Source organism: Montipora foliosa, unplaced genomic scaffold (assembly GCF_036669935.1).
Source record: "Montipora foliosa isolate CH-2021 unplaced genomic scaffold, ASM3666993v2 scaffold_385, whole genome shotgun sequence".
Classification (NCBI taxonomy): Eukaryota; Metazoa; Cnidaria; class Anthozoa; order Scleractinia; family Acroporidae; genus Montipora; species Montipora foliosa.
Genome location: NW_027179685.1, coordinates 315001 through 339410, shown reverse-complemented (window position 1 = coordinate 339410; position 24410 = coordinate 315001). Strand labels below are relative to the sequence as shown.

The following is a 24410-nucleotide window of genomic DNA, read 5'->3' as shown; positions in this document are numbered from 1 at the left end:
CAAATTTGTTCTACAATAATACTCAAATACCATTATAGTCTTTATAGTTCACTCCTCGAGCCACCAGCTTCAACTTTGATACTTTGTTCTAAAAGCCAAAGCAACGCAAAGCAAGGCATGGTGGAGGTGATGATTAATCACTTGTTTTGGTTCAAATGAAGAAAAAGAAAGTCAAACTAATAATAGCACTTTAATTAATTTAACCCTTTCACCCCTAAACCGGCCATACTTAGCATTTACTCTGTCACACCAGACGATTTTACTTGTCAATGGGGAATCCCCAGGAGTCAATGGGTTAATCACTCACTAAGAAATGTCCCAATAAAATACTATGTTCCACTAACGACCAAAACTGTAGTAGTAATTTGAATTACAGCTAAGGTCTGTCAAATTTCCATCTGAGTTACCTGACAGCTCTACAGTACTTACAATAAAAGCTTAAAACTAACTATGTGACAGACATAGGATATCTACACATAGGGAATAAGAAAAATAAATCAATTGCTATCCAAAGATCATATTGCAAATACACCAAAAGGTAACAGTTGATCGACAAGTTCCTTGTGCAAAATGGTAGAGCATGTTTGAAGTCCAGCAGGACCAAGATGAGAAGTTATGATAAAAACTTTAAACATATTTTTTACCAAGATTATTTTACTGCCATCAAACCCAATGAGACCTTATGCGTGGGACACTGTTTCTAGCTGCAGTTCCAAATCACGTAATACATTAATAAATTTTGCCATCTCAGAAAAGAACAAACATGTGGGATGTAACCAAAAAAAGTTCAAGGCAATAAAGGAACAACTATCTACTGTCAACCATACTTGACTCAAAACAGAATTTCCTTGATCCAACAACACATGACAGTCCCCTAAAACCAAAATTACATCATTAATGCTTCCAGAAAACAATAGTCTTAAAAAAAAAAGATTTGAAAAACAGTCTCGAACTTGAATCTATAGATATCTATATACCAAACATTGTGTTAACTAACATGGATTTTGATTTTGATTTTAAACTCAAATTAATTGCAAATCCATAACTTGGCCTGGTAACTACTTGAACGCAAGGATCGTTGAGTTGTGACGGCTAAAAAGTATAATAACTTAGACATTCACCAGAAAAGGGAATATTAATGACCTTAAAAGCAGCTATTTTTAAAAATATTTGATACTAGGCTTACTTTCCCAATGACACAATCACATTCAAAATTCAATTCACATCTGATCGAATCATTAATCATTCATGTAGAGGTGCCGATCGTAAGGAGTAAAGCAGAAAAAAATAACCTTCACGCTGAACAATATTGCCATTTCCCTGCCACCTGGTACAAGGCAATTCACACATGAACGGAAACCTTGGAATCCTCCTTTCCGCACATTACAGTAACTTTTTGTACCCGGTGGCAACAAACTTTCCACATCAAAAACTGCGTAAAAAAGTCACCTGTTTCGCAGCATAATTATTTAATTATTAGTTACTACATATTTGTCAACAATCAATCCTTTTGTAATCAGTATCTTTAATTTGTTAAACTAGTGTTTTTGTGTAACCTTATTGTCTTTTATAGGTGTGTTCTTGTAAATGACTTGCCCCGCCTTGATTAGCTTTCTCTAGCTATTTGCGGGGCAAGCCATACATTAATTATTGTATTTAGCTAAATAAAGTTGTTGTTGTTGTTGTTGTTGTTGTTGTTAAAAACACTTTTCGCCGGTGAATCGCAAAGTTGAAGCAAGGACCAATCAGCTGTAGGGCTGATAATGCATTAGCAGCCCGCTGTCAGTCAGACTCAGTCTTTTGCGGCCCGGTGAGCGTGTGTTTTGAAGAGGCCGATTTTCTATTTGGCCGCGTATGTATGGGTTATTGACCAAGCGTGAGGTCAAGATGACTGGATATTGGCCAAGTTCTTTTTTTGCGTGTTTATGGACCGAGACGAAGTCGAGGTCCATAAACACGCAAAAAAAGAACGAGGCCAATATCCAGTCATCTTGACCGAACAATCTTGGTCAATAAAGGATTTATTATATGACTTAAAACACCAAAAAATGATCTTTGATCTTGCGGGACCAAGCGAGAAATCCCGAGCGGGCAGTATCGCTCCATCTTGCCCGCTCGGGTAGCCAATCAGAGCGCGCGATTTGGTTCATCTTGCCCGCTCACGGAGCTAGTAGTCATATAATAAATTGATAATAATGGCGAATAACATGAGCAATGGGAGCTCTTGGTCTCTGGCTGGTGAAAGTTCGATCTATTCCAAAGACGACGATCCGCCGTACAAGGCTCTTTATGGCGTGAGGAAGGAGAAGAGACAAGGTATCTACCAAACTGAAGGAATGGCCTGTTCTGTCTTGGTCAAAATTAAAGACCACGGGGAAGTGGTGTGTTTTGTGACTTGGTCTGGTGTAACTAAAGACTTCAACAAACCAACTCAAGTGAATCGCTTTTCAAGTCACTTTGGAAAATACTCGCTTCAAGTCGATTCGAATTCAACCGTTGCGACGTTTGGCCGTTTCTCGTTTCTTCCAGTGGGTCCTATTATCAATAGTACTAGTAATGCCCCATCTTCTAAACGGAACGATTCATTGGTCGTTCTTGCTTTTAAAGCTCCAGAAAAAGAAGAACTTACTTCGGACTTGGAGGCTTATTGCTTTGTTGGGTCTGAGAAACTTCTATTAAAATTAGAGTTCCAAGAAGACACTAAGCTGCATAAACCAGTGACATTTAGTGGAGAGGACAGGCAAAAGCTGGAGTGGTCTTCTGTGCTTGGAGCCCCCATTATTGTCAAAAACAAACGGTCCAAGTCATCCAGCAACATTGGCGTATGGTCTGTTGTGGGAATACTGGGACTCAGTCAGGAACAAGAACTTTGTCCATATTTTGTTACGAATGAAATATTTGGTGAGTTTAGTTGGGTTTGATTTTTCGTTGGGGCTAAATCACAGTTCATGGGTCACAGGTCAGTGTGCATGTCTCGGTGCTACAGATAAATAAACAATACCAGAAGCATTGTTTCAGGTCTTGGGGAAACTTTTGGCTTAGCTGTTCATCACTGGAGCAGGAAATCTAGTCTTAACCTGTGGAATGTGACCTGTGTTTTAGACCTGCCTTTGATATTTAGATACCTAATTCATTCTTTCGTAATTTTACAAGAGCATGAGTGAGGGATGACAACTCTAACAAACACTGTTGCAAGAGAAGGTGGTGGACAAAACTACCCCAATGTCCTTAACCCTAAAATGGACTAACTTGTAAAAATACCATTTCAAATGAATGCTATTTAAAGAACTGAATTGATTTATAAGTACATTGCACATACCTTGTTTATTTTTTGTCTGCACGGCCAAATGCAACTAAATCCAGAAATTGCACCGGTTTTACTTCACTTATGTGAAGTAATCGTCCATTTATCGAAAGCTAACCTATTTAAAATGGGTGCTTAGAATTAAATACTGTTGATCAACGCAGTTTAAAATGGATGTTTAGGCTTAAGTAAGCATGATTTGAGACACTGCTTACAAATAGACAAACAGTACTCATTTGAAATAGTATTTTCAGGGTTGTCCATTTGGTTAGTCCATCAGGGTAGTCCATGAGCTGGGGGTCAGTGTTTTGTCCACCAAGAATCTGGAATATTTATGGACATGGAAGAATCAGAAAATTTGGTGAAAATGCAGAAATCATTAGTGTTGTGCTTCCCCTAAAAATGGCTACCGCATGGTGATGTTTGTTTCCCCGCACCTGCAATAATTTTTGTAATTAATTATTCATAAGCAAAAGAACACACAGAAAAAGTGCATTCAGACAGAAATACTCTGACAATATCTGAAGAAATAAATATACCTACAGCCCATTACAGAGAGTGCGGATTAAGTTGTAAACTTATTTTCAGCTATTTTTAGCTACATTTTATTTTTTTATTGAAAGTAAAGTTTATTTTAAGACTCAGTGCAGCAATATAGACAGTATAAGGCTTAATTACTGAGCTATATACAATATTATATACCTAAAATATAATTACTACAACTATATTAAGAATAAATCAATAGAAGCTACTTAATGTACTTATAGGTGACAAACTCTTGCGTGCGCTTTGTTCTACAAGAAGGACGCGTGATACGACTAACGCCAGATCTGAGATTGTAATTGTGAACAAACTCCTCCTGTTTGGGAAGTATAAGGTGCAAGGGATGGTTCTCATATATACCAATATATATAAACCTGGCACAGATGGGCGCGCCTCTCACTTAATGTTGTTAGATTGAGTGCAATTAATGCCTCATTGTAATTCATTAAAGGAAAAATGATGCGCATAGCCCTTTTCTGAACGCTCTCTACCTTATAGGATAGAAAATCTGGTATATTTTGCCACATGGGGGCAGCGTATTCTAGGATAAAACAAACAATAGTTGTATAAACTTTTGCTAATGAAGCTGGAGGCGCGCCACATTGCTTAAGGACCCTTAGAGAGTAAAGTCTCTTGTCTCCCTTTTTCACAATATGTTCTACTTGATGGTTCCATTTCAGGTCATTACTTAAATTAACACCTAATAACTTATATGTCAGGACTCTCTCAATGGGCCATTTCCGAGTTGCTGTTTGTTTCGGTTTCGAAGTGGGTTGTGCACCAGGACTCGCTTTGAAACTGAGGCATGCAGCAACTAGCACCACAGATCCCTGTATCCACTGCTTCATACACCGCCTGAAGCAAATACATGTACACTAACACGTTGGTGGTGGAATGCCCAGCACGTGCAAATTGACGTGGGTCAATCAGAGGAGACACTTATGTGATCAAGCGATCTTGCGTAAATCCTTCAAGCACCTTAGCAAGAGTGCACGTTAGAGTGATCGGTCGCAATCGGTTTCTATCTGCTGCGGAGGAAAAATTTTAGGAATTGGATTCAACAGTGAGGCCTTCAGAGCGTCAGGAAAATAACCCTCCGTCAGGGATGTATTGTAAATATCCTTGACAACTGGTGCCAGTTCTTGAGCAAAGTCCTTTAGTACTCTGTTCGGGATGCAGTCAGGACCAATAGCCTTTCCGATCTTCACAGCTGAGAGGGCCTGAAAAGCTTCCCACTCAGATACCTGGAATTCAGGGGGAACTTCCTGAGGGACCAGGGCTGGAGGCTCCAGGGGTGTAAAGTGATCTGTCAAACTGATAAAAAAATTGTTCTCCTTATTTGAAAGGGAGAGCATATCTGGGCAGTTCTGATCCAGGAATTGATATTGCCAATCTTGCGTAATGTCTTTTCCAGACAAGTGTTTAAAATGGATCCACCAATTCCTACTAGACAAATTATCAAGCTCAAGATCATCAACTTTATTCGTAAGAATAAAGTAAGAACGTTTAGCAGACTTCAACCTCTTTCTGGACATTATTTCTCCACATCTTATAACTGTTAGAGTCCTTGCCATATTTAATGAAAGCCTCTTGCATCTTTTTAATGGATGACTTTAGCCTTTCAGTCATCCAGGGTCTATCTGTACTATTGATCTTAAACATCGATGTTCATTCTGCCTTCTTCACAATTCTTGTAGGTTGCTGGATGGATCTACCATTCATGTCTTTTGCCTTCTTCAACTATTTATGACGTGTCTGAATCTGATCTTATCACTAGTAAGGTGTGTTAACCCTTTGACGTCCAAACCGGCCTAAACCGTCCAGTATTTTACTCAGTCTAATGCCAGATGATTTTACTTGTCAATGGGAACCCCTGGGAGTCAATGGGTTAAGTGTCTCTGTTATTGTTACCCTCTTTTCATCAAGGACCTTTAAATGCTTTAAGACAGAATACACCAGAATCACATCCAAAGGCACCTCAATCTTCCGGCCTAGCATCAACATGTTTGGGGTTTCACCAGTGGATTCACGGACTGAACTTCTATAAGCCATCATTCAGGTTTGAAGTTGGATGTCCCAGTCCTCTTGGTTTTCTTGAAGTTTAACGTGTGATTATAGCGCTCCACCTGGCCATCTGACTGTGGGTGGAGGGGGGATGTTCTGGTTTTTTCAATGTCCAAGAGTTTGCATACCTCGGCCATGACTTTGGACTCAAAGTTGGTCCCTTGATCACTGTGCAGTCCATGAGGTACTCCAAATCGACAAACAAACTCGGAAACCAGCTTTTCAGCCACTGTTGCAACTTCTTGGTTGGGTATACTCTCCGTCCACTTTGTAACGTAGTCAGTTACAACAAGCACATATGTATTCCCATGAGGAGTCAGAGGCAAGGGCCCTAATATGTCCATTGCGAACCCTTCCATTGGTGTACAAACTATGTACTGCTGTAACGGAGATCGCCATTTCTTCCCCCAGCTCTTCTTAGCACCACACTCCTGACAAATCCTGACCCATTTCTTGACATGTGAAGTAAACCCTGGCCAGCAATAATGTGCTTTCATGGATGCAAGTGTCTTGCTCACCCCCTGATGGCTGGCAGTTGTGTGGTTATGTCTTATGATGCACCCTAAGTGCAGTCTCTTGCAAATTCCATGGCAGTATAATCTGGTACGTCTTTCTGTCACCACCTCCTTCCTCCCATCTCCTACACAGTACTCGATCATGGATTTCCACTTGTTCCCACTGGGCCCAGAGTGACTTGACAACCTGATCATATGGGGATATGTCTTCCCACTTTGGTCTGCCAGGACTTTGTTCCTTAACAGACTTGGATCTGTTGCCTGTTGAAGACGAAGATATTCCCAGGTCCAGGTGGGTTCTAACTTGATGGTGTTGGAGCTGGGACTAAGTAGATCGTTTGGCAGGCAATGCTCACCAGTAAGTGAAGATGGTTCTGCGTCACTCTTCTCAATGTGAGGACTACCGCTTCCTCTTCAGAAAGCTCATCTGTCTTGGAAATCGAAATCTCATTATGTACAGCGACGCTGATCAGTTGTTCAGCTTTCTTCCACTCTTTACACCACTTACAGCCTGCAAGGTCTTTGTGACATGGCATCTGCATTGGTATGCTGTTGGCCTTCCCGATATTGAATCTCATACTCAAATGGACTCAGAAACTCTATCCACCTTGCCAGTTGTGCCTCTAGCTCTTTAACTTTCAGCACCGAGCAGAGGGGTGCATGGTCAGTTCTGATGCGAAACTTCTGGCCATGTAAGTAATAATGAAAATGCTTTACAGACTCCACAACAGCAAGTAGCCCCTTCCGTGTCACACAATAATTCCTTTCTGCTTTAGTCAACATTCTGCTGGTATAAGCAACGGGATATTCCACTCCGTCCTTCAACTGACTTAAGACAGCTCCGATTCCATGATTACTGGCATCCAAGTCAAGTACAAACTCCACTGCTACAGGAGCAGTAGACAGCAGGTTCTTCAACATGTCAAATGCCGACTGGCACTCTGGCGTCCAAACAAAGTCAATTTCAGCTTCGGTTAGCCTGTGAACAGGTGTGGCCACTTGAGCAAAGGTGGGAACAAAACATTGATAATAACTAGCAAGTCCTAGGAAGCCCTTAACTTCCGTGGCATTCTCTGGCCCCAGCGACTCACACGCCCGTTCAACCTTAGAAGGATCTGTCTCAACACCTCTTTCAGGGACGATGTGGCCCAAGTATGCAACGCTCTTCTGAAACAGCACACATTTGCTAGGTCTCAGCTTAAGTCCAGCAGATTCAAACCGAACGAAGACTTCCTCCAATGGCTCCAGCTCTTCCAGAAAGGTTTTTCCATACACAATGGTGTCTTCTAAGTAAATCAAGCAGGTTTCAAACCTCAGTCCTGCTAAAATCAATTCCATTTGATCGCTCAAAAGTACTTGGTGACGAGGTAAGGCCAAAGGAGCATGACATCCCACTCATAGAGACCAGAGATGGTTACAAAAGCAGCTTTGCCCCTGCTAGCTGGGTCCATTGGGACTTGCCAATACCCAGAAGCTAGGTCCAACGTGGAGAACCACTTTGCTCCTGAGAGGGCACTCAGAGAGTCATCAATATGTGGGAGTGGATAAGCATCTTTAATGGTCACTGCATTGACCTGCCTATAGTCTACACACAATCTTTGAGGGCCATCCTTCTTCGTCAACACTACAGGGGACGACCACGAGCTGTTTGACTTTTTGATGATGTCTCGTTGCAATAAGTCCTCCTCTTCAATCTCTGCATGCTTTGATGGTGAGGCACGTCGAGGTTGCTGTTTAATGGATCTTGCGTCGCCCGTATCGATGTGTTGTTTTATCAATTTGGTTCTGCCAAGGTCCTGTTCTGATAAGGAAAATATGCCCTTGTGTCGTTGCAACAACTTAGCAACTGCATGGCTTTCCTCCTCCATCAACTGTTCTTCGCTACGCTCCCACAGTTCTTTCAATGGACCTGGTAATGGTTCCTCGTACTCTTCCTCTGGGTAGTTTCGGTGAATTTCACTTGTGGTGCTCTCTGAATCAACTTGAGGCAATTCCAACTCTGCAACACTAGTTACCGCTTTGGCCACGGCTACAACAGTTTGAGCACCAAGGGTTTGTGTTTGATCAGATGTGTTCAGAATTCACACAGGTACAAGGCTGGTTCCTCCTGCTGAAACCAAAGTTCTGCCGATGTGAAGTCCCTTTTCCTGAAGGCAAGTGCCACAGGGCTCCAAGATTCGCAATCCTTGCTTGGCAGTTAATAAAATAATAATAATAATTTAATCATTTCTATCGTGCCAGGTACCACCACTGGACAACGGTACCCTCTCCAAAGACCGCAAGCAGAAGAAACTGTTGCCAACAATCAACCTCCTGCGCAGACTCTACCACCACACCTCACCCAAGCAATGGGCCTGAGAAGCTTGCAACTCTACCTTGCCAAGACCACCCTCCGGCACCCACTCTTGGGAACACAAGAACAAGAACGAGGATCATCAAACCTCCTTTGAGATTAAAAGACTATGAACTGACCTAGTGGTCCACATGGACTGCCAATTATTCATTCTCTTACACCTTTTACAGCGCTCATTGCTGTATTTGTTTGTTATGTTATTGTTGTTGTATACATTTTTTTTTTCCATAAGGGGGGAGATGTTGGGAACTAGCCCCGAGACCCCTCTCGGTCCCTCATCCGGGATATGACTGTTGTACGTAGATATCGCACATGGCGGAAATACAACTTGATCTGTGTTTAGAATTCGTCTCGTTTATGCTTGGTCTCCTGATACACAGCGCTAAACTAAGGGGACAGACGAACAAAAACTGTAAGCCTCCATTCCCATGTGTTTTCTCTTCAGTCTCTGACTCATGATGGCGAATATTGGGAGCTCTTGGTCCCTGGCTGGTAAGAGTTAGAGTTATTCGAAAGACGTCGTTGATCCATTCAAGGCTGTTTATAGCGTGAGGAAGGAGAAGATTCAAGGTATCTACCAAACTGAAGGAATGGCCTGTTCTGTCTTGGTCAAAATAGATGGCAGGGATGTGGCGTATTTTGTATCTTGGTCTGGTGTCATGATCAATGGAGACTTCAACAAACCAGCTCAATTGAATCGCTTTTCAAAAGATCACTTTGGAGAATACTCGCCTCAAGTCGATTCGAATTCAATCGTTAAGACGTATGGTCCTTTCTCTTTTCTGGAAGTGGGTCCTATTATCAATAGTAATGCCGAACCTTCCAAATGGAACGATTTAATGTTCATTCTTGGTTTTGAAGCTCCAGAAAAAGAAGAACTTACTTCGAACTTGAAGGTTTATTGTTTTGTTGGGTCTGAGAAACTTCCACTGAAATTAGAGTTCCAAGGAGACACCCAGCTGCATAAACTAGTGACAAGTGAAGAGGACAGCCAGAAGCTGGAGTGGTCTTGTCTTCTTGGAGCTCCAATCATTTTCGAAAGGCAAAAAGTCAAGTCATCCTCCGACATTGCCAGATTTTCTGTCGTTGGAATAGTGGGACTCAGTGAGGAACGAGAGCCTTGTCCATACTTTGTTACGAATGAAATATTTGGTGAATTAAGCTGCATTGTGGGTTTGATTTTTCGACGAGTCTATAAATCACAGGTCATGGGTCACAGGTCAGTGTACATGTCACAGTGCTACAGATAAATAAACAATATCTAAAGTATCTCCTAGCCCTGATCACTCTACAAAAACGATGTTTCAGGTCTTGGGGAAACTTTTGGCTTTAGTTGTTCATCAGTGGAGTAGGGACATCTAGTCTTGACCTGTGGAATGTGATCTGTGTTTTAGACCCGCCTTTGATTTTTAGAACCCAATTAATTTTTTCGCAATTGGCCATTGAGCACAAGGGGTGACAACTCATAGCTGATCAATGCTGTTTCGAAAGAAGACTAAATTTATCCAAAAAGCTGAAATTTTTATGGGCATGCCTAATAAACAACCTTTTAAAAACCACCAATTGCACTCACCCTACTGAGTCAACCCACTGACCTCTTAGGCACCCTAGGGCGCCTCCAGTTGACTAGTAAACTCGTCTGTCATTAGACAGAGTAAAAGCTGTCAAGTGTCACTCCCAGGAGAGTTTTTTTAAGTCTGTCTAATCTGTAAAAAATCTTGACTTTTCCTGTGCTAGCAACATTTTGTTTTAATAGGGTAATAGGCATCCATCCAAGCATGGAAGAGTGGGCTTCGGTAGTTAACTACGTCTTGCACATCAAGGCTTAAACAAGATATTTCTTTACTGTACAAAAATGAGATGAGCCACCTTGTCATATGAATTGCTACATGTATATTTAAATTATGTTTCCTTTCCTTACAAACTGTGTGTAAATCTCTAGCAGAACAAGAGGCAAGTGTTCACTCCCCTAATGAAGAAATAAAAAGCCATGATACTTCAGGTATGGCTAATAAAAAGTGGTTGTTGAAAGTTATAATAGTCAAGAAGTAATAATTTTGCTTTTTTAATTTATATTTCATTTCAAGTCATTTAATTTGTTGTCAAGTCAGAATAATTATGTGACAATCCAAAAGCCAAAAAATAGTTTAAATTAGATTAAATTTAGACTAAAGTGGTATTCTTCCTATTTGTTCCTCTCTTTTGTGATTGGTGGTTCTTGAACCTGCCATCTCAATCCCCATTCTCCCTGATTGTTGGACTTGTACCAAAATAAGTAAGATTTCCCATCCCACCAAAGGATTAAGTTCAACAATGCAACTGAACACACACCCAAGTGATGGGCCTTATGTGTGATGATGTCTAACTAGCTAATTTCACCACCAAGCCTCAAACTTGTAAATTTGAGCATGAGCTATTAACCCCAAAGGAGCAAACTTGTAAAGAAAACGCATGTGCGAACAGTATTGCATATCCAAGTGATGTGAATAATTTTGTACAAATGAGGCTTGGTGGTGAAATTAGGTGGTCAGATGTCTTCACGTGTAAGGCCTATTCTGGGGTATTCCGACTTCCTGTTTCATCTGTGCCAAACCACACATGGCAAGGCATGTATTGGGGCAGTGTCTTGATTGGCGATCAATCTTTGGGTCGCAGCTGGCTGCTCCCACTACCCATCGGCGGTACGGCAGTGCGTGTTGAAACTAAAACAGACATCCTATTTACTTTAATAGCCTTTCAGTGTTGAAGTAAATTTCAATGGTATTAAATAGTAAAAATGAAAGATGACTAAATTGCTTTGAGAGATTGGGGAATGGGGGTGGGGGTGGGTAAACTTTTGGGCAAGTAAAAACTGATCCAGTCGAGTGCATTTTGAAGGTCACTCGCCCAAATGGCGAGTGCTCACAAAATTAAGTGTCCAACCCTGCCAGTGGCACAAAAAGCGGCTACCCTCCACCTTCGACAACCACTTTCATTACACCGGTGATGTTCACAATATAACACTAGTTATTATTCAACACATTGGGACAATGCCCAAATATGGTCATAGCATGCTCAATATTTGTCGTGCGTATACTCAACATATATCCTGCGATGTATGTAATTTTTTGTGTCGCGGAGAAAAATGGTAGTTTTTCCAGCTTTTTTTCCCCAATAAACATAGAAAATTGTGCTTTCTCATCAATGTGTTGAATAATAAAACAATTACTGTGCTCAATCTTGTGGAATATCGACTGATTTTAGCCCACTCAGCCTACGGCCTTATCGGCTAAGTATCAGGTGATATTCTGTGCGATTTCGAACGATAATTGTTGAACTGTGCATCAAAAGGTAACTTCTATAAAGCACCTTCAATAATAATAATAATAATAATAATAATGAAATTATTATTCGAATAGCATCTAACAAGCTTGATATAGTGATCAAAGACCATAAGAACAAAACTTGCAAACTCATAGATATGGCAGTACCATCAGACAGAAACACCTCCATAATAAAGACCACTGAAAAACTTTCCAAATATAAAGACCTAGAGATTGAAACAACCAGAATGTGGAGAATGAATACAGAAACAATAGCATTTGTTATAGGTGCTCTTGGGCTCATCAAGAAGGGACTGCAAAAGCACATGGAAAAAATCCCTGGGGCAATCAACATCAATGAACTACAAAAAATAACTTTAGTAGGAACAGCCCACATACTAAAGAAAGTTTTGTCTTAAAATCAAAATTTATCAGCTCTGTTGTGCGCTAGGACCATGGTTTGGATCCGGCCCTTCAGGAGTATACAGCAGACTAAACAGCAAGAATTCATGTCATGTGTAACTAAGTAATACTGAGTGTGTGTGTGTAGTGTGTGTCATGAGTATGTTGATAGATGTCTACATTTCAAATGTTACTAAGCAAGACTAGTGTCTAACTAGAAAACTATTTGGTTCACTTTAAAGGCACTAGGCATCTCCATCTTTGATCTAATAAATGTCAATTTAAACTATGAATGAACTAAGTGTACATTTGTATTTCAATATCATGTTTTAAGGAAGTGTGAAATAAAGTCTTGTCTTGTGGGAAAAGGCAGCAGTTGATGCACAGCTTACCACAGGAGCTTACCAAGGAGGGTTGCATGGGATTTGCACTAATTTCGGCTAGTGCTCAACCACTGGATCTCTGAAAGATAATGGGTTAAAGCCCCTAGGGATTAAGTGGCCTTCTAAACCAATCAAAGCTCTTGGAGTATTTTCACCTATGATAAAAAACTATTTAACCAAAAAAAAAAATTTCTGACAAACTAGGTAATTTCAAGAAACTAATTAACATCTGGTCTTCAACAGGAATGTCCATTTTTGGAAAAGTTACTCTTATTAAAAGTCTTCTCATCTCTAAATGTATTTTTGTAATGCTTCATTACTGCCATCTCCGGAAAATATAACCAATGAGTTGAATCGACTGATATATAACTTTCTGTGGAAAGGCCTAGATAAAGTTACAAGAGTTTCTGCAGTCAGTTATTATGAAAGAAGAGGTATCAAATGATCGACCTTGAATGCATAATTAAATCACTCAGGGTACTCCGGATTTCCCTTCTCCTCAAAAACCAACATTTGACTTGATTTATGTTGATTGTTAATTTCAATTTACAGCGTCCCCAATTAGTGCTCTTAGCCCTAAAACGACTAAACGCCTGCATAAAGTTCCCTTCCTTTCCTTTCCTTTCCTTTGAGCATTTAATTGAACATAAAAGATGCTACACTTAGCGAGAAATTATATTTCAAGTGAATACTTGGAAAAAGAAATTTTGCAAAAGAGTTCATCATTCATTTATAAGACATCTTTTATGTGGTTGAGTTAATAACAAACGTTTTTTTCTTAAATAATTGAATTGTTTCAATATATTAAATACTACTGGCAGTTTTAAAAGTTGTGCAAATATAACTGGATACTTCCACATCTCACTCACAGCACTTCAGTCCAAATGCAACAACTAGTTTATAGGAACTTATTCGTTTGACTCTTGTTAGGCCTGAGCACTATGTCTTACCTAAAAAATGCAATCATTTATTGGGTTTGATATTTACGATCTCCTTTACTAAAGTATTTCAGTAGTCCTAAAACTTTCTGGGATAGGAAAGAGCCAACACACTTAGTCTTACTGTCAAGAGTAGAAGAGATAGTTTGTGGTGTTTGTGTCCTGAACGGAGACACATACATATTTCAGTATTAAAAGTGTGTGAACTTGCTGTTTGCGTGCTTGTTTGGCAAATAATGAAGTGTTTTAAGTTTTTGTAGTTATTCTTCTCCTTTTTCCTACAACTTAGTCACATTGTTTTTGTCTAATTTAGTTCAATGGGAATTTTAAAATGATCATAAGGTGCCTACTTTTTGAGAGGTAGTCTTTTAGTGAGAGTTGCAATCAATTAAAGGGGAAAAAAGCAAGGAATTTTAAATCTGATTAATTGCTAATGTCTCAACAGGGCAACCAGAAGAAAAAGCTACTGGTAATCCATCTGGCGAGCAAGAGGTTGATGCTCCAGGTAAATTCATTTAATGCTATCCTGTTATCTGTTATCCAGAGTGAGAATTAACGTGAAATACCTGGGGTGGGAAGACTTATTCTACACTGACCAATGGCAATCTCTGTTAGACTCGAGCAAATTTTAAATTAAACCCATTGACTCCTGAGCCGTCCCCCATTGATGTAGGGTTAGAGTTAGAGTTAGTAGAATCGTCTGGCATTAGACAGAGTATAATCTATTAAGTCTCACTCCCAAGGGTCAATGGGTTAATGGCTGGAAAAAGCCAGTCTTACCCATCCTAATTTCTTACTAACCGAGCGCGAGGGCCGTACTGGGGAATATTGGCCCGAGGTCGTGGCAAACAAAAACGACCAAGGGCCAATATTCCCCGGTACGGTCCCGAGCAAGTGAGGTTAGTAAGTTGTTTATTATATGGCTTTTTAATAACCTTTTGCTTTGTTTTTGCAAGCCCAAATGGCGAGTGCTCACAAAATTAAGTGTCCAACCCTGCCAGTGGCACAAAAAGCGGCTACCCTCCACCTTCGACAACCACTTTCATTACACTGGTGATGTTCACAATATAACACTAGTTATTATTCAACACATTGGGACAATGCCCAAATGTGGTCATAGCATGCTCAATATTTGTCGTGCGTACTCAACATATATCCTGCGATGTATGTAATTTTTTGTGTCGCGGAGAAAAATGGTAGTTTTTCCAGCTTTTTTTCCCCAATAAACATAGAAAATTGTGCTTTCTCATCAATGTGTTGAATAATAAAACAATTACTGTGCTCAATCTTGTGGAATATCGACTGATTTTAGCCCACTCAGCCTACGGCCTTATCGGCTAAGTATCCGGTGATATTCTGTGCGATTTCGAACGATAATTGTTGAACTGTGCATCAAAAGGTAACTTCTATAAAGCACCTTCAATAATAATAATAATAATAATAATAATAATAATAATAATAATAATAATAATAATAATAATAATAATAATGAAATTATTATTCGAATAGCATCTAACAAGCTTGATATAGTGATCAAAGACCATAAGAACAAAACTTGCAAACTCATAGATATGGCAGTACCATCAGACAGAAACACCTCCATAATAAAGACCACTGAAAAACTTTCCAAATATAAAGACCTAGAGATTGAAACAACCAGAATGTGGAGAATGAATACAGAAACAATAGCATTTGTTATAGGTGCTCTTGGGCTCATCAAGAAGGGACTGCAAAAGCACATGGAAAAAATCCCTGGGGCAATCAACATCAATGAACTACAAAAAATAACTTTAGTAGGAACAGCCCACATACTAAAGAAAGTTTTGTCTTAAAATCAAAATTTATCAGCTCTGTTGTGCGCTAGGACCATGGTTTGGATCCGGCCCTTCAGGAGTATACAGCAGACTAAACAGCAAGAATTCATGTCATGTGTAACTAAGTAATACTGAGTGTGTGTGTGTAGTGTGTGTCATGAGTATGTTGATAGATGTCTACATTTCAAATGTTACTAAGCAAGACTAGTGTCTAACTAGAAAACTATTTGGTTCACTTTAAAGGCACTAGGCATCTCCATCTTTGATCTAATAAATGTCAATTTAAACTATGAATGAACTAAGTGTACATTTGTATTTCAATATCATGTTTTAAGGAAGTGTGAAATAAAGTCTTGTCTTGTGGGAAAAGGCAGCAGTTGATGCACAGCTTACCACAGGAGCTTACCAAGGAGGGTTGCATGGGATTTGCACTAATTTCGGCTAGTGCTCAACCACTGGATCTCTGAAAGATAATGGGTTAAAGCCCCTAGGGATTAAGTGGCCTTCTAAACCAATCAAAGCTCTTGGAGTATTTTCACCTATGATAAAAAACTATTTAACCAAAAAAAAAAATTTCTGACAAACTAGGTAATTTCAAGAAACTAATTAACATCTGGTCTTCAACAGGAATGTCCATTTTTGGAAAAGTTACTCTTATTAAAAGTCTTCTCATCTCTAAATGTATTTTTGTAATGCTTCATTACTGCCATCTCCGGAAAATATAACCAATGAGTTGAATCGACTGATATATAACTTTCTGTGGAAAGGCCTAGATAAAGTTACAAGAGTTTCTGCAGTCAGTTATTATGAAAGAAGAGGTATCAAATGATCGACCTTGAATGCATAATTAAATCACTCAGGGTACTCCGGATTTCCCTTCTCCTCAAAAACTAACATTTGACTTGATTTATGTTGATTGTTAATTTCAATTTACAGCGTCCCCAATTAGTGCTCTTACCTCTAAAACGACTAAACGCCTGCATAAAGTTCCCTTCCTTTCCTTTCCTTTCCTTTGAGCATTTAATTGAACATAAAAGATGCTACACTTAGCGAGAAATTATATTTCAAGTGAATACTTGGAAAAAGAAATTTCGCAAAAGAGTTCATCATTCATTTATAAGACATCTTTTATGTGGTTGAGTTAATAACAAACGTTTTTTTCTTAAATCATTGAATTGTTTCAATGTATTAAATACTACTGGCAGTTTTAAAAGTTGTGCAAATATAACTGGATACTTCCACATCTCACTCACAGCACTTCAGTCCAAATGCAACAACTAGTTTATAGGAACTTATTCGTTTGACTCTTGTTAGGCCTGAGCACTATGTCTTACCTAAAAAATGCAATCATTTATTGGGTTTGATATTTACCATCTCCTTTACTAAAGTATTTCAGTAGTCCTAAAACTTTCTGGGATAGGAAAGAGCCAACACACTTAGTCTTACTGTCAAGAGTAGAAGAGATAGTTTGTGGTGTTTGTGTCCTGAACGGAGACACATACATATTTCAGCATTAAAAGCGCGTTAACTTGCTGTTTGCTTGCTTGTTTGGAAAATAATGAAGTGTTTTATGTTTCTGTAGTTATTCTTCTCCTTTTTCCTACAACTTAGTCACATTATTTTTGTCTAATTTAGTTCAATGGGAATTTTAAAACGATCATAAGGTGCCTTTTTGAGAGGTAGTCTTTTAGTGAGAGTTGCAATCAATTAAAGTGGAAAAAAACCAGGATTTTAAATCTGATTAATTGCTGATGTCTCAACAGGGCAACCAGAAGAAAAAGCTACTGGTAATCCATCTGGCGAGCAAGAGGTTGATGCTCCAGGTAAATTTATTTGATGCTATCCTGTTATCTGTTATCCAGAGTGAGAATTAACGTGAAATACCTGGGGTGGGAAGACTTATTCTACACTGACCAATGGCAATCTCTCTTAGACTCGAGCAAATTTTAAATTTAACCCATTGACTCCTGAGCCGTCCCCCATTGATGTAGGGTTAGAGTTAGAGTTAGTAGAATCGTCTGGCATTAGACAGAGTATAATCTATTAAGTCTCACTCTCAAGGGTCAATGGGTTAATGGCTGGAAAAAGCCAGGCTTACCCATCCTAATTTCTTACTAACCGAGCGCGAGGGCCGTACTGGGGAATATTGGCCCGAGGTCGTGGCAGTACGGACCGAGCGCAGCGAGGTCCGTACAAAAACGACCGAAGGCCAATATTCCCCGGTAAGGTCACGAGCAAGTGAGGTTAGTAAGTTGTTTATTATATGGCTTTTTAATAACCTTTTGCTTTGTTTTTGCAAGGCCGTAATCGGCCCGTGGGCATTACGGGAGAATAATGCCCTACAAGTCAGTTACAATTAGCCAATCAGAGCACGTGTTGCTCTTAGCGCTAAAACGACTAAACACTTGAATAAAGTTCCTTTCCTTTCGTTTCCTCTCCTTTGAGCATTTAATTGAACATAAAAGGTGCTACACTTAGCGAGAAATAATATTTCAAGTGAATACTTGGAAAAAGAAATTTTGCAAAAGAGTTCATCATTCATTTATAAGACATCTTTTATGCGGTTGAGTTAAGAACAAACGTTTTTGTCTTAAATCATTGAATTGTTTCAATGTATTTTCAAATACTACTGGCAGTTTTAAAAGTTGTGCAAATATAACTGGATACTTCCACATCTCACTCACAGCACTTCAGTCCAAATGCAACAACTAGTTTATAGGAACTTATTCGTTTGACTCTTGTTAGGCCTGAGCACTATGTCTTACCTAAAAAATGCAATCATTTATTGGGTTTGATATTTACGATCTCCTTTACTAAAGTATTTCAGTAGTCCTAAAACTTTCTGGGATAGGAAAAAGCCTACACACTTAGGGCGCGTTCGAGTGACAGTATTCCGGAACAGGAATACATGGAATTGAAGTTAGAAATCCGAATCGTTTTTACGCAGATTCACATTAAAATTATCAAACACTGGCTAAAATGCCATTTTAAACATATCTTTATTATCCTTGTTGCTTCAAAAGCGCCAGACATACCGTTTTAAATCATCACTCCACGTATTCTTATTCCGGAATAGGGTCAATCGAACACACCCTTAGTCTTACTGTCAAGAGTAGAAGAGATAGTTTGTGGTGTTTGTGTCCTGAACGGAGACACATACATATTTCAGTATTAAAAGTGTGTGAACTTGCTGTTTGCTTGCTTGTTTGGCAAATAATGAAGTGTTTTAAGTTTTTGCAGTTATTCTTCTCCTTTTTCCTACAACTTAGTCACATTATTTTTGTGTAATTTAGTTTAATGGGAAGTTTAAAATGATCATAAGGTGCGTACTTTTTGAGAGGTAGTCTTTCAGTGAGAGTTGCAATCAATTAAAGGGGAAAAAAACCAGGATTTTAAATCTGATTAATTGCTGATGTCTCAACAGGGCAACCAGAAGAAAAAGCTACTGCTAATCCATCTGGCGAGCAAGAGGTTGATGCTCCAGGTAAATTCATTTAATGCTATCCTGTTATCTGTTATCCAGAGTGAGAATTAACGTGAAATACCTGGGGTGGGAAGACTTATTCTACACTGACCAATGGCAATCTCTGTTAGACTCGAGCAAATTTTAAGTTTAACCCATTGACTCCTGAGCCGTGCCCCACTGATGTAGGGTTAGGGTTAGTGTTAGTAGAATCGTCTGGCATTAGACAGAGTATAATCTATTAAATCTCATTCCCAAGGGTCAATGGGTTAATGGCTGGGAAAAGCCAGGCTTACCCTTCCAAAGAAAGTATCGGTCTTGGATGGACATTTTTCCCTTTGTTTTAGGGACCTAAAATCTGCAGTTCAAAACATAGCCCACCATCTTTGTGCCTTATAAGCTTGTTAAGCATCATTAGTAGTGTGATGACCTTCCGCAACAGGACATTAAGTGTTCTCGAAAATGTTCACAGAGTCGTAAAAAATCGTCAACAAAGAACAAAACAGTCGGGAAAATTCAAAAGAATATTTTGCCTTGAACGAGGCAGCAAGGTCTAATTTCAATGAAAACAAAAGAATATCTAAGTAGCGGCCATTTTGGAATAAGGTGTATTTCAATAGCCTGTGTGCAAACAAGAAACACAATCCGTGTCACAAAGTATATGCAATTAAATAAAATTGACAGTTCAGGATGAAACCCTTTCCTGAAGAACCTTTTCCGTGAATAATGAAGCACAAAATAGACAACAAGCTTTCTTTTAAATAATTATTCACCGTCACACCTTCAATTACTTTTTTACCTGAAGACTCTGCAGAGTTGAGAGCAAAACAAGAAACACAATCCGTGTCACAAATCATACAGTATGCAAATAAATAAATTTCTCACTTCAGGATCAACCCCTTTTCTGAAGAACCTTTTCCGTGAATAAAGAAAGAGCGGTCAGTGTAAAACGCAGACTGCTGACTGCAGACCAAGGGTAAAATGCAGACTGAGGGTAAAATAAAATAACAATGAAAAACGAGTTATACGGATAAAATAAAGAGTGTTCGTACCCGATTGTACTTTGACACTGAAACTCCAACACAACACAATCGCTTTTTTGCCCCATCGCATGTTGTAAATCCGGATTTTCATCGAACTCTGTAAGCCAGTATCGCTGAGATGTAAAAATTTCTTAGTAGGATCCTTTCATTCGCTTTCGTGTATGTTTTTTTTTTTTTGTTCAAGAGTTCGTTTGTTTTGCATCTGGAAGATGTTATTTTACAACTTCTCCCTAAGGGTTATCACGCATAGCTTAACCAATGAAATCCCCGTGTCTTAATTGCTCGGAATACATGAAATTCTTTGTGCATTTCGTTGCACCGAAAGTACGGACGTTTACCATTTACAAGCAGAAACCGGTTGGTGCTAGGTTTGTTCAAATGGTAAGCAAAAACTCCCGAATGGGAAATTTAGTTGGAAACGGCGTGTACCATTTACAAAATCCTTTCAAGGTTACCAGAGAGTCTGAAGGGACGCAAAAACATGGGAGTATGCAAATGCAACACGTTTTCCGATTGGAAATTCCGTTTGGGAATTTTGGACTACCTTTCAAGAAATCCTGTTTTCTCCGGAAATGTTTCGTTTGGGAATACCAAAATAGGCTTACCATTTACATTCCAACCGAAATTGACGGATTTTTGTGGTAAATGGTGAACAACCCATAACTCGGATACCTTTCAGGTATTCCGAGTAATAATTGTTGGTTTATCGATCGATATTCCTCGATGTACTGGTGTGAGAAATAACTTTGAACATTTCAGTGCATCTGGAAGCGCAAAAACATTCAACGATCGCATTTTCCATGGACTCTTAACAACAGTCCCAGCGACCTGCAGTCATGATAATGTGAGTTGTTGACAGATATGTAAAACAGGATTGTCTTTGAAACACTCTTTAATTTATGCTTATGACTCGTTTTTTATTGAAAATATTCATTTTACCCTCAGTCTGCATTTTATCCCTGGTCTGCAATCTGCAGTCTGCATTTTACCCTCAGTCTGCATTTTACCCCCGGTCTGCAGTCTGCAGTCTGCGTTTTACACTGACCGTAATGAAGAGAGAGAATGGGGACCGGCAGCGCCCCTCCCCATTCTTCGCGCAGCTTCGCCCCTCGTTAGTTTGCCTCTCGCGCCAACAATACCGCCAGCTACGCAGGCTACCTTCCCAGCCTCATTGTTTCGCAAAGTAGGGAATTGTCTTCAGAGATTTCTGCTTTCAATTGTCTGCTATTTATATCATTCTTTGACAAACAGACAGATTTGCAGACGTTTCAGTTCTCTGCAAGTTACATGGTTCACTGACAGGCAGAGAGAGTTTCATATGTCAAAATCAACAGTACTTATAGGCCCCAAAGTTTTAAAATATTTTTGACAGTTTGAACGTATTGGCAGTGTTAAAAAAATTAGTTAGTTAGATCTTATACCATTTATCTCGTGCTGGTTTTTTGCTTAGGACGTTTTACTTTTTTAGGGTATATTATATGAACTTTGTATCTTTATAATGCACATGTGCATTGTCAAGGAGTGCATTATGTTAAGTTCGCTTAAGCACTATGTGGGTAAATAAAATATCCTCATCGTACTGGATGCATTTGGGAATCAAATTCCAGCAGAACGCTACTCTCGTTTCTGTAAATGGGCTGTACAGCACAACTTAGACGAAAGAAATCTATTAGACAACAACAACACGCTCCAGAACCGCGCGAAAAACCTATTATCCCGGGTGAGTCTCAAAGGACTATTTTGAACAAGGTCATTCTTTTGCGTGACTACAAAATGTAAATGAAGCCTGCCCTGCATTTGTGTGACTTACTGAAGTCACTCAAGTTTGGACACCACCTTATTCTGGCACAAATAACCTCGATAGTTTACGGCTTGCCCAAAGGAAGTAAAGTTTTGTTTGACGGGGTTAATATCTGGATGGGTGACCGTCCGGCTGTACATACTGAGGAGTCACGCTGTATGGCTATCCAGCAAGAAAGGCTACTGGTATCCCACGGAACTGATATTGCATTATAACATATGTATTCTACAAGTGTTTTTAACAAAAATTATTGGCAAAAAGATAACAGTTAAAATGCTTAGTGCCATACCTTCATTATTGAACAAATTCTAGGAAAGGGTACAAAACTATTCTCCCCAAAATATACAGCTACTTTCAAATGCCTCATCAATGACAAAGCGGGAAACGAACATACCTCACTAATCCTTGTTACTACTGCTCGTTTATTATTATTCGTTGCACCCCCTATGTAATCACTCAATATTCCAATAGACCACTTTCGATATATTAAAATTCAGTCCTAAACAAAAGGCATCATCTCGAGGCTCTGGGGAATAAACTCATACAAATCCTTATATTTATTCCCCAGAGCCTCGAGATGATGTCTTTTGTTTAGGACTGAATTTTAATATATCGAAATTGGTCTATTAGTGAAGAATCCAATGTGCGATAGATAATGTGCAGGTTACACATTCCAATCATTATTGGCCATGTGTACCAAAGTTGTTTTTTTTTTCTTTGCATACATTTTTCCTTGTTTGATTTCATCCATATAGATGTACTTGCACAAAAAAATCATAAATAATGTAGCTTGGCTATCATCATTATTAATGAATATTATAAATTTTATTTTTTTATGATGTCTGAATGATCAAGGTCGTGACAATTGGAATTAGCCTCTGCCAATTTCTCCTGCTCCAGCCTTGATTATTGTGGTTATTAAAAACACCTCGTCCAAGAATTGTGTTAATAATATACATGAAAAAATGTCAGCGTGTTGATTGGCTCACAGCACGTCAATTAATCCCAAACAGAGTGGAGAAAAGTGAAATAATGTAATAAAGTGATATTGGTGCATATTGATAGCCAATCAAATGCGAGCCTGGATGACCCAACTCATGGTGCATTTTTTCCGTGATTGCGTGATTCACGTGCGTTGCTTCTGCTTAACCATCTCGAAATTTTTTCATGGATATTATTAGCACGTATTCATATGATTTTTCTCGTGCAATTTGGAATAGATGAGCACTTGTAAAATTTTCAAAGGACGCAAATTACACTCGCCCTACGGACTCGTGCAATTTTGTTAGTCTTGAAGATTTTACTCGTGCTCATTTATTCCAAATTACAATCGAAATCATTACCTATACTTATATAATAACCAAATCAATGCGCGCACTCTGATTGGTCAATCAGGTATATGGTTTATTGTGCCAGTAAATCCATGGAAATTTCGCACCCCTTCTGAATTATTATATTAAATCAATAGACCACCAGTATCTGCGGTTTATAGGTCTCATAAAACACTTGGGATGTTGGAAGAACACTCGAAGAATTCGTAAATCACTCACCTGCGGCTGGTGATCATAAGATAAGATAAGATAAGATAAAGATTAAAGATGTTCAATCGACACATTCTTGCATTAGAAATGAATTACAATGTGCTTACAAGGTTCGGAAAATTACAAAAAACCTTATTGGGACTGGGTTTACAAAATAATTAAAAAATTATAAAACCTACAAGAGTTACATATATTTCAATCATAACTACTAAGAAAATTTATACTAAGAATTGAACTTTAAAATTTAAACATTTAACAATTAATTTTAAAAGATGATGCGTTTGCCATTAGGACAGTACTAGGGAAAAAGCTTTGCCTAAAACTCTCGGTTTTACATTTAAAAGACGTCCAAGCGGTAGAGTTTCTAAGGGAATAGTCATGGGCAATAGACCTTATTGGGGCTAGATGTTCTGACAAGGGTCCGCCTTTGGTAATTTTATCAAAAGCCCTCATACACATTCATTGCGCCTAACTTCAAGTCTAGCGATTTTAGCAAGTTGTAAGGCTTCCTGGTATAAGTATCGAGGGTATATTATCCTTAAAGCTCTATTTCACTAGGCAGATAGGCGGGAAGGGCGTTATGCCAAACCACGCAACAATACCTAGGACGGAACGTTGAGAGCGACGTAGATAACAAGATCAGCCACATTGACGCCACCTCTACGTAGAACACGGATAATGTGCAGACGCTTGGATGCCTTAGAAACAATCATACAGATGTGCTCATTCCATTTGAAATTGTCCTGGATAACCAAACCTAAAACCTTGTGCGAACGAACTGTTCCGAGTACTTGTCCATCAATTCGTAGAGTGGTTAGCTGAGGGGTCGCTTTAAAGAAGCACACACGCAGCTCTTTACACTCTTCAGCATTAAGCTTCATCAGGTTCATCGAAACCCAGGAACTGACAGTGTCTAAAATAGACTGAAAGGACGCACCACCATC

General features: G+C 39.1%; 1 protein-coding gene across 4 annotated transcripts in view; it reads left to right on the top strand.

Moving 5' to 3' along the window:
- The first annotated feature begins 2163 nt into the window (after nucleotides 1-2163).
- The window catches only part of LOC137987725 (uncharacterized), a 31796-nt gene continuing 9549 nt past the window's right edge, over nucleotides 2164-24410 (top strand). Inside the window, exons 1-5 of one of the 4 annotated variants that reach the window (XM_068833795.1) lie at nucleotides 2164-2901; nucleotides 10725-10781; nucleotides 14250-14309; nucleotides 17382-17441; nucleotides 19043-19102. In XM_068833795.1, coding sequence (XP_068689896.1) covers nucleotides 2196-2901; nucleotides 10725-10781; nucleotides 14250-14309; nucleotides 17382-17441; nucleotides 19043-19102 — 943 coding nt within the window. In that variant the 5' untranslated portion in view covers nucleotides 2164-2195. Of the gene's footprint in view, nucleotides 2902-10721; nucleotides 10782-14249; nucleotides 14310-17381; nucleotides 17442-19042; nucleotides 19103-24410 lie in introns of all 4 variants that reach the window. The other 3 variants (XM_068833794.1, XM_068833796.1, XM_068833797.1) reach the window with 3 other exon arrangements.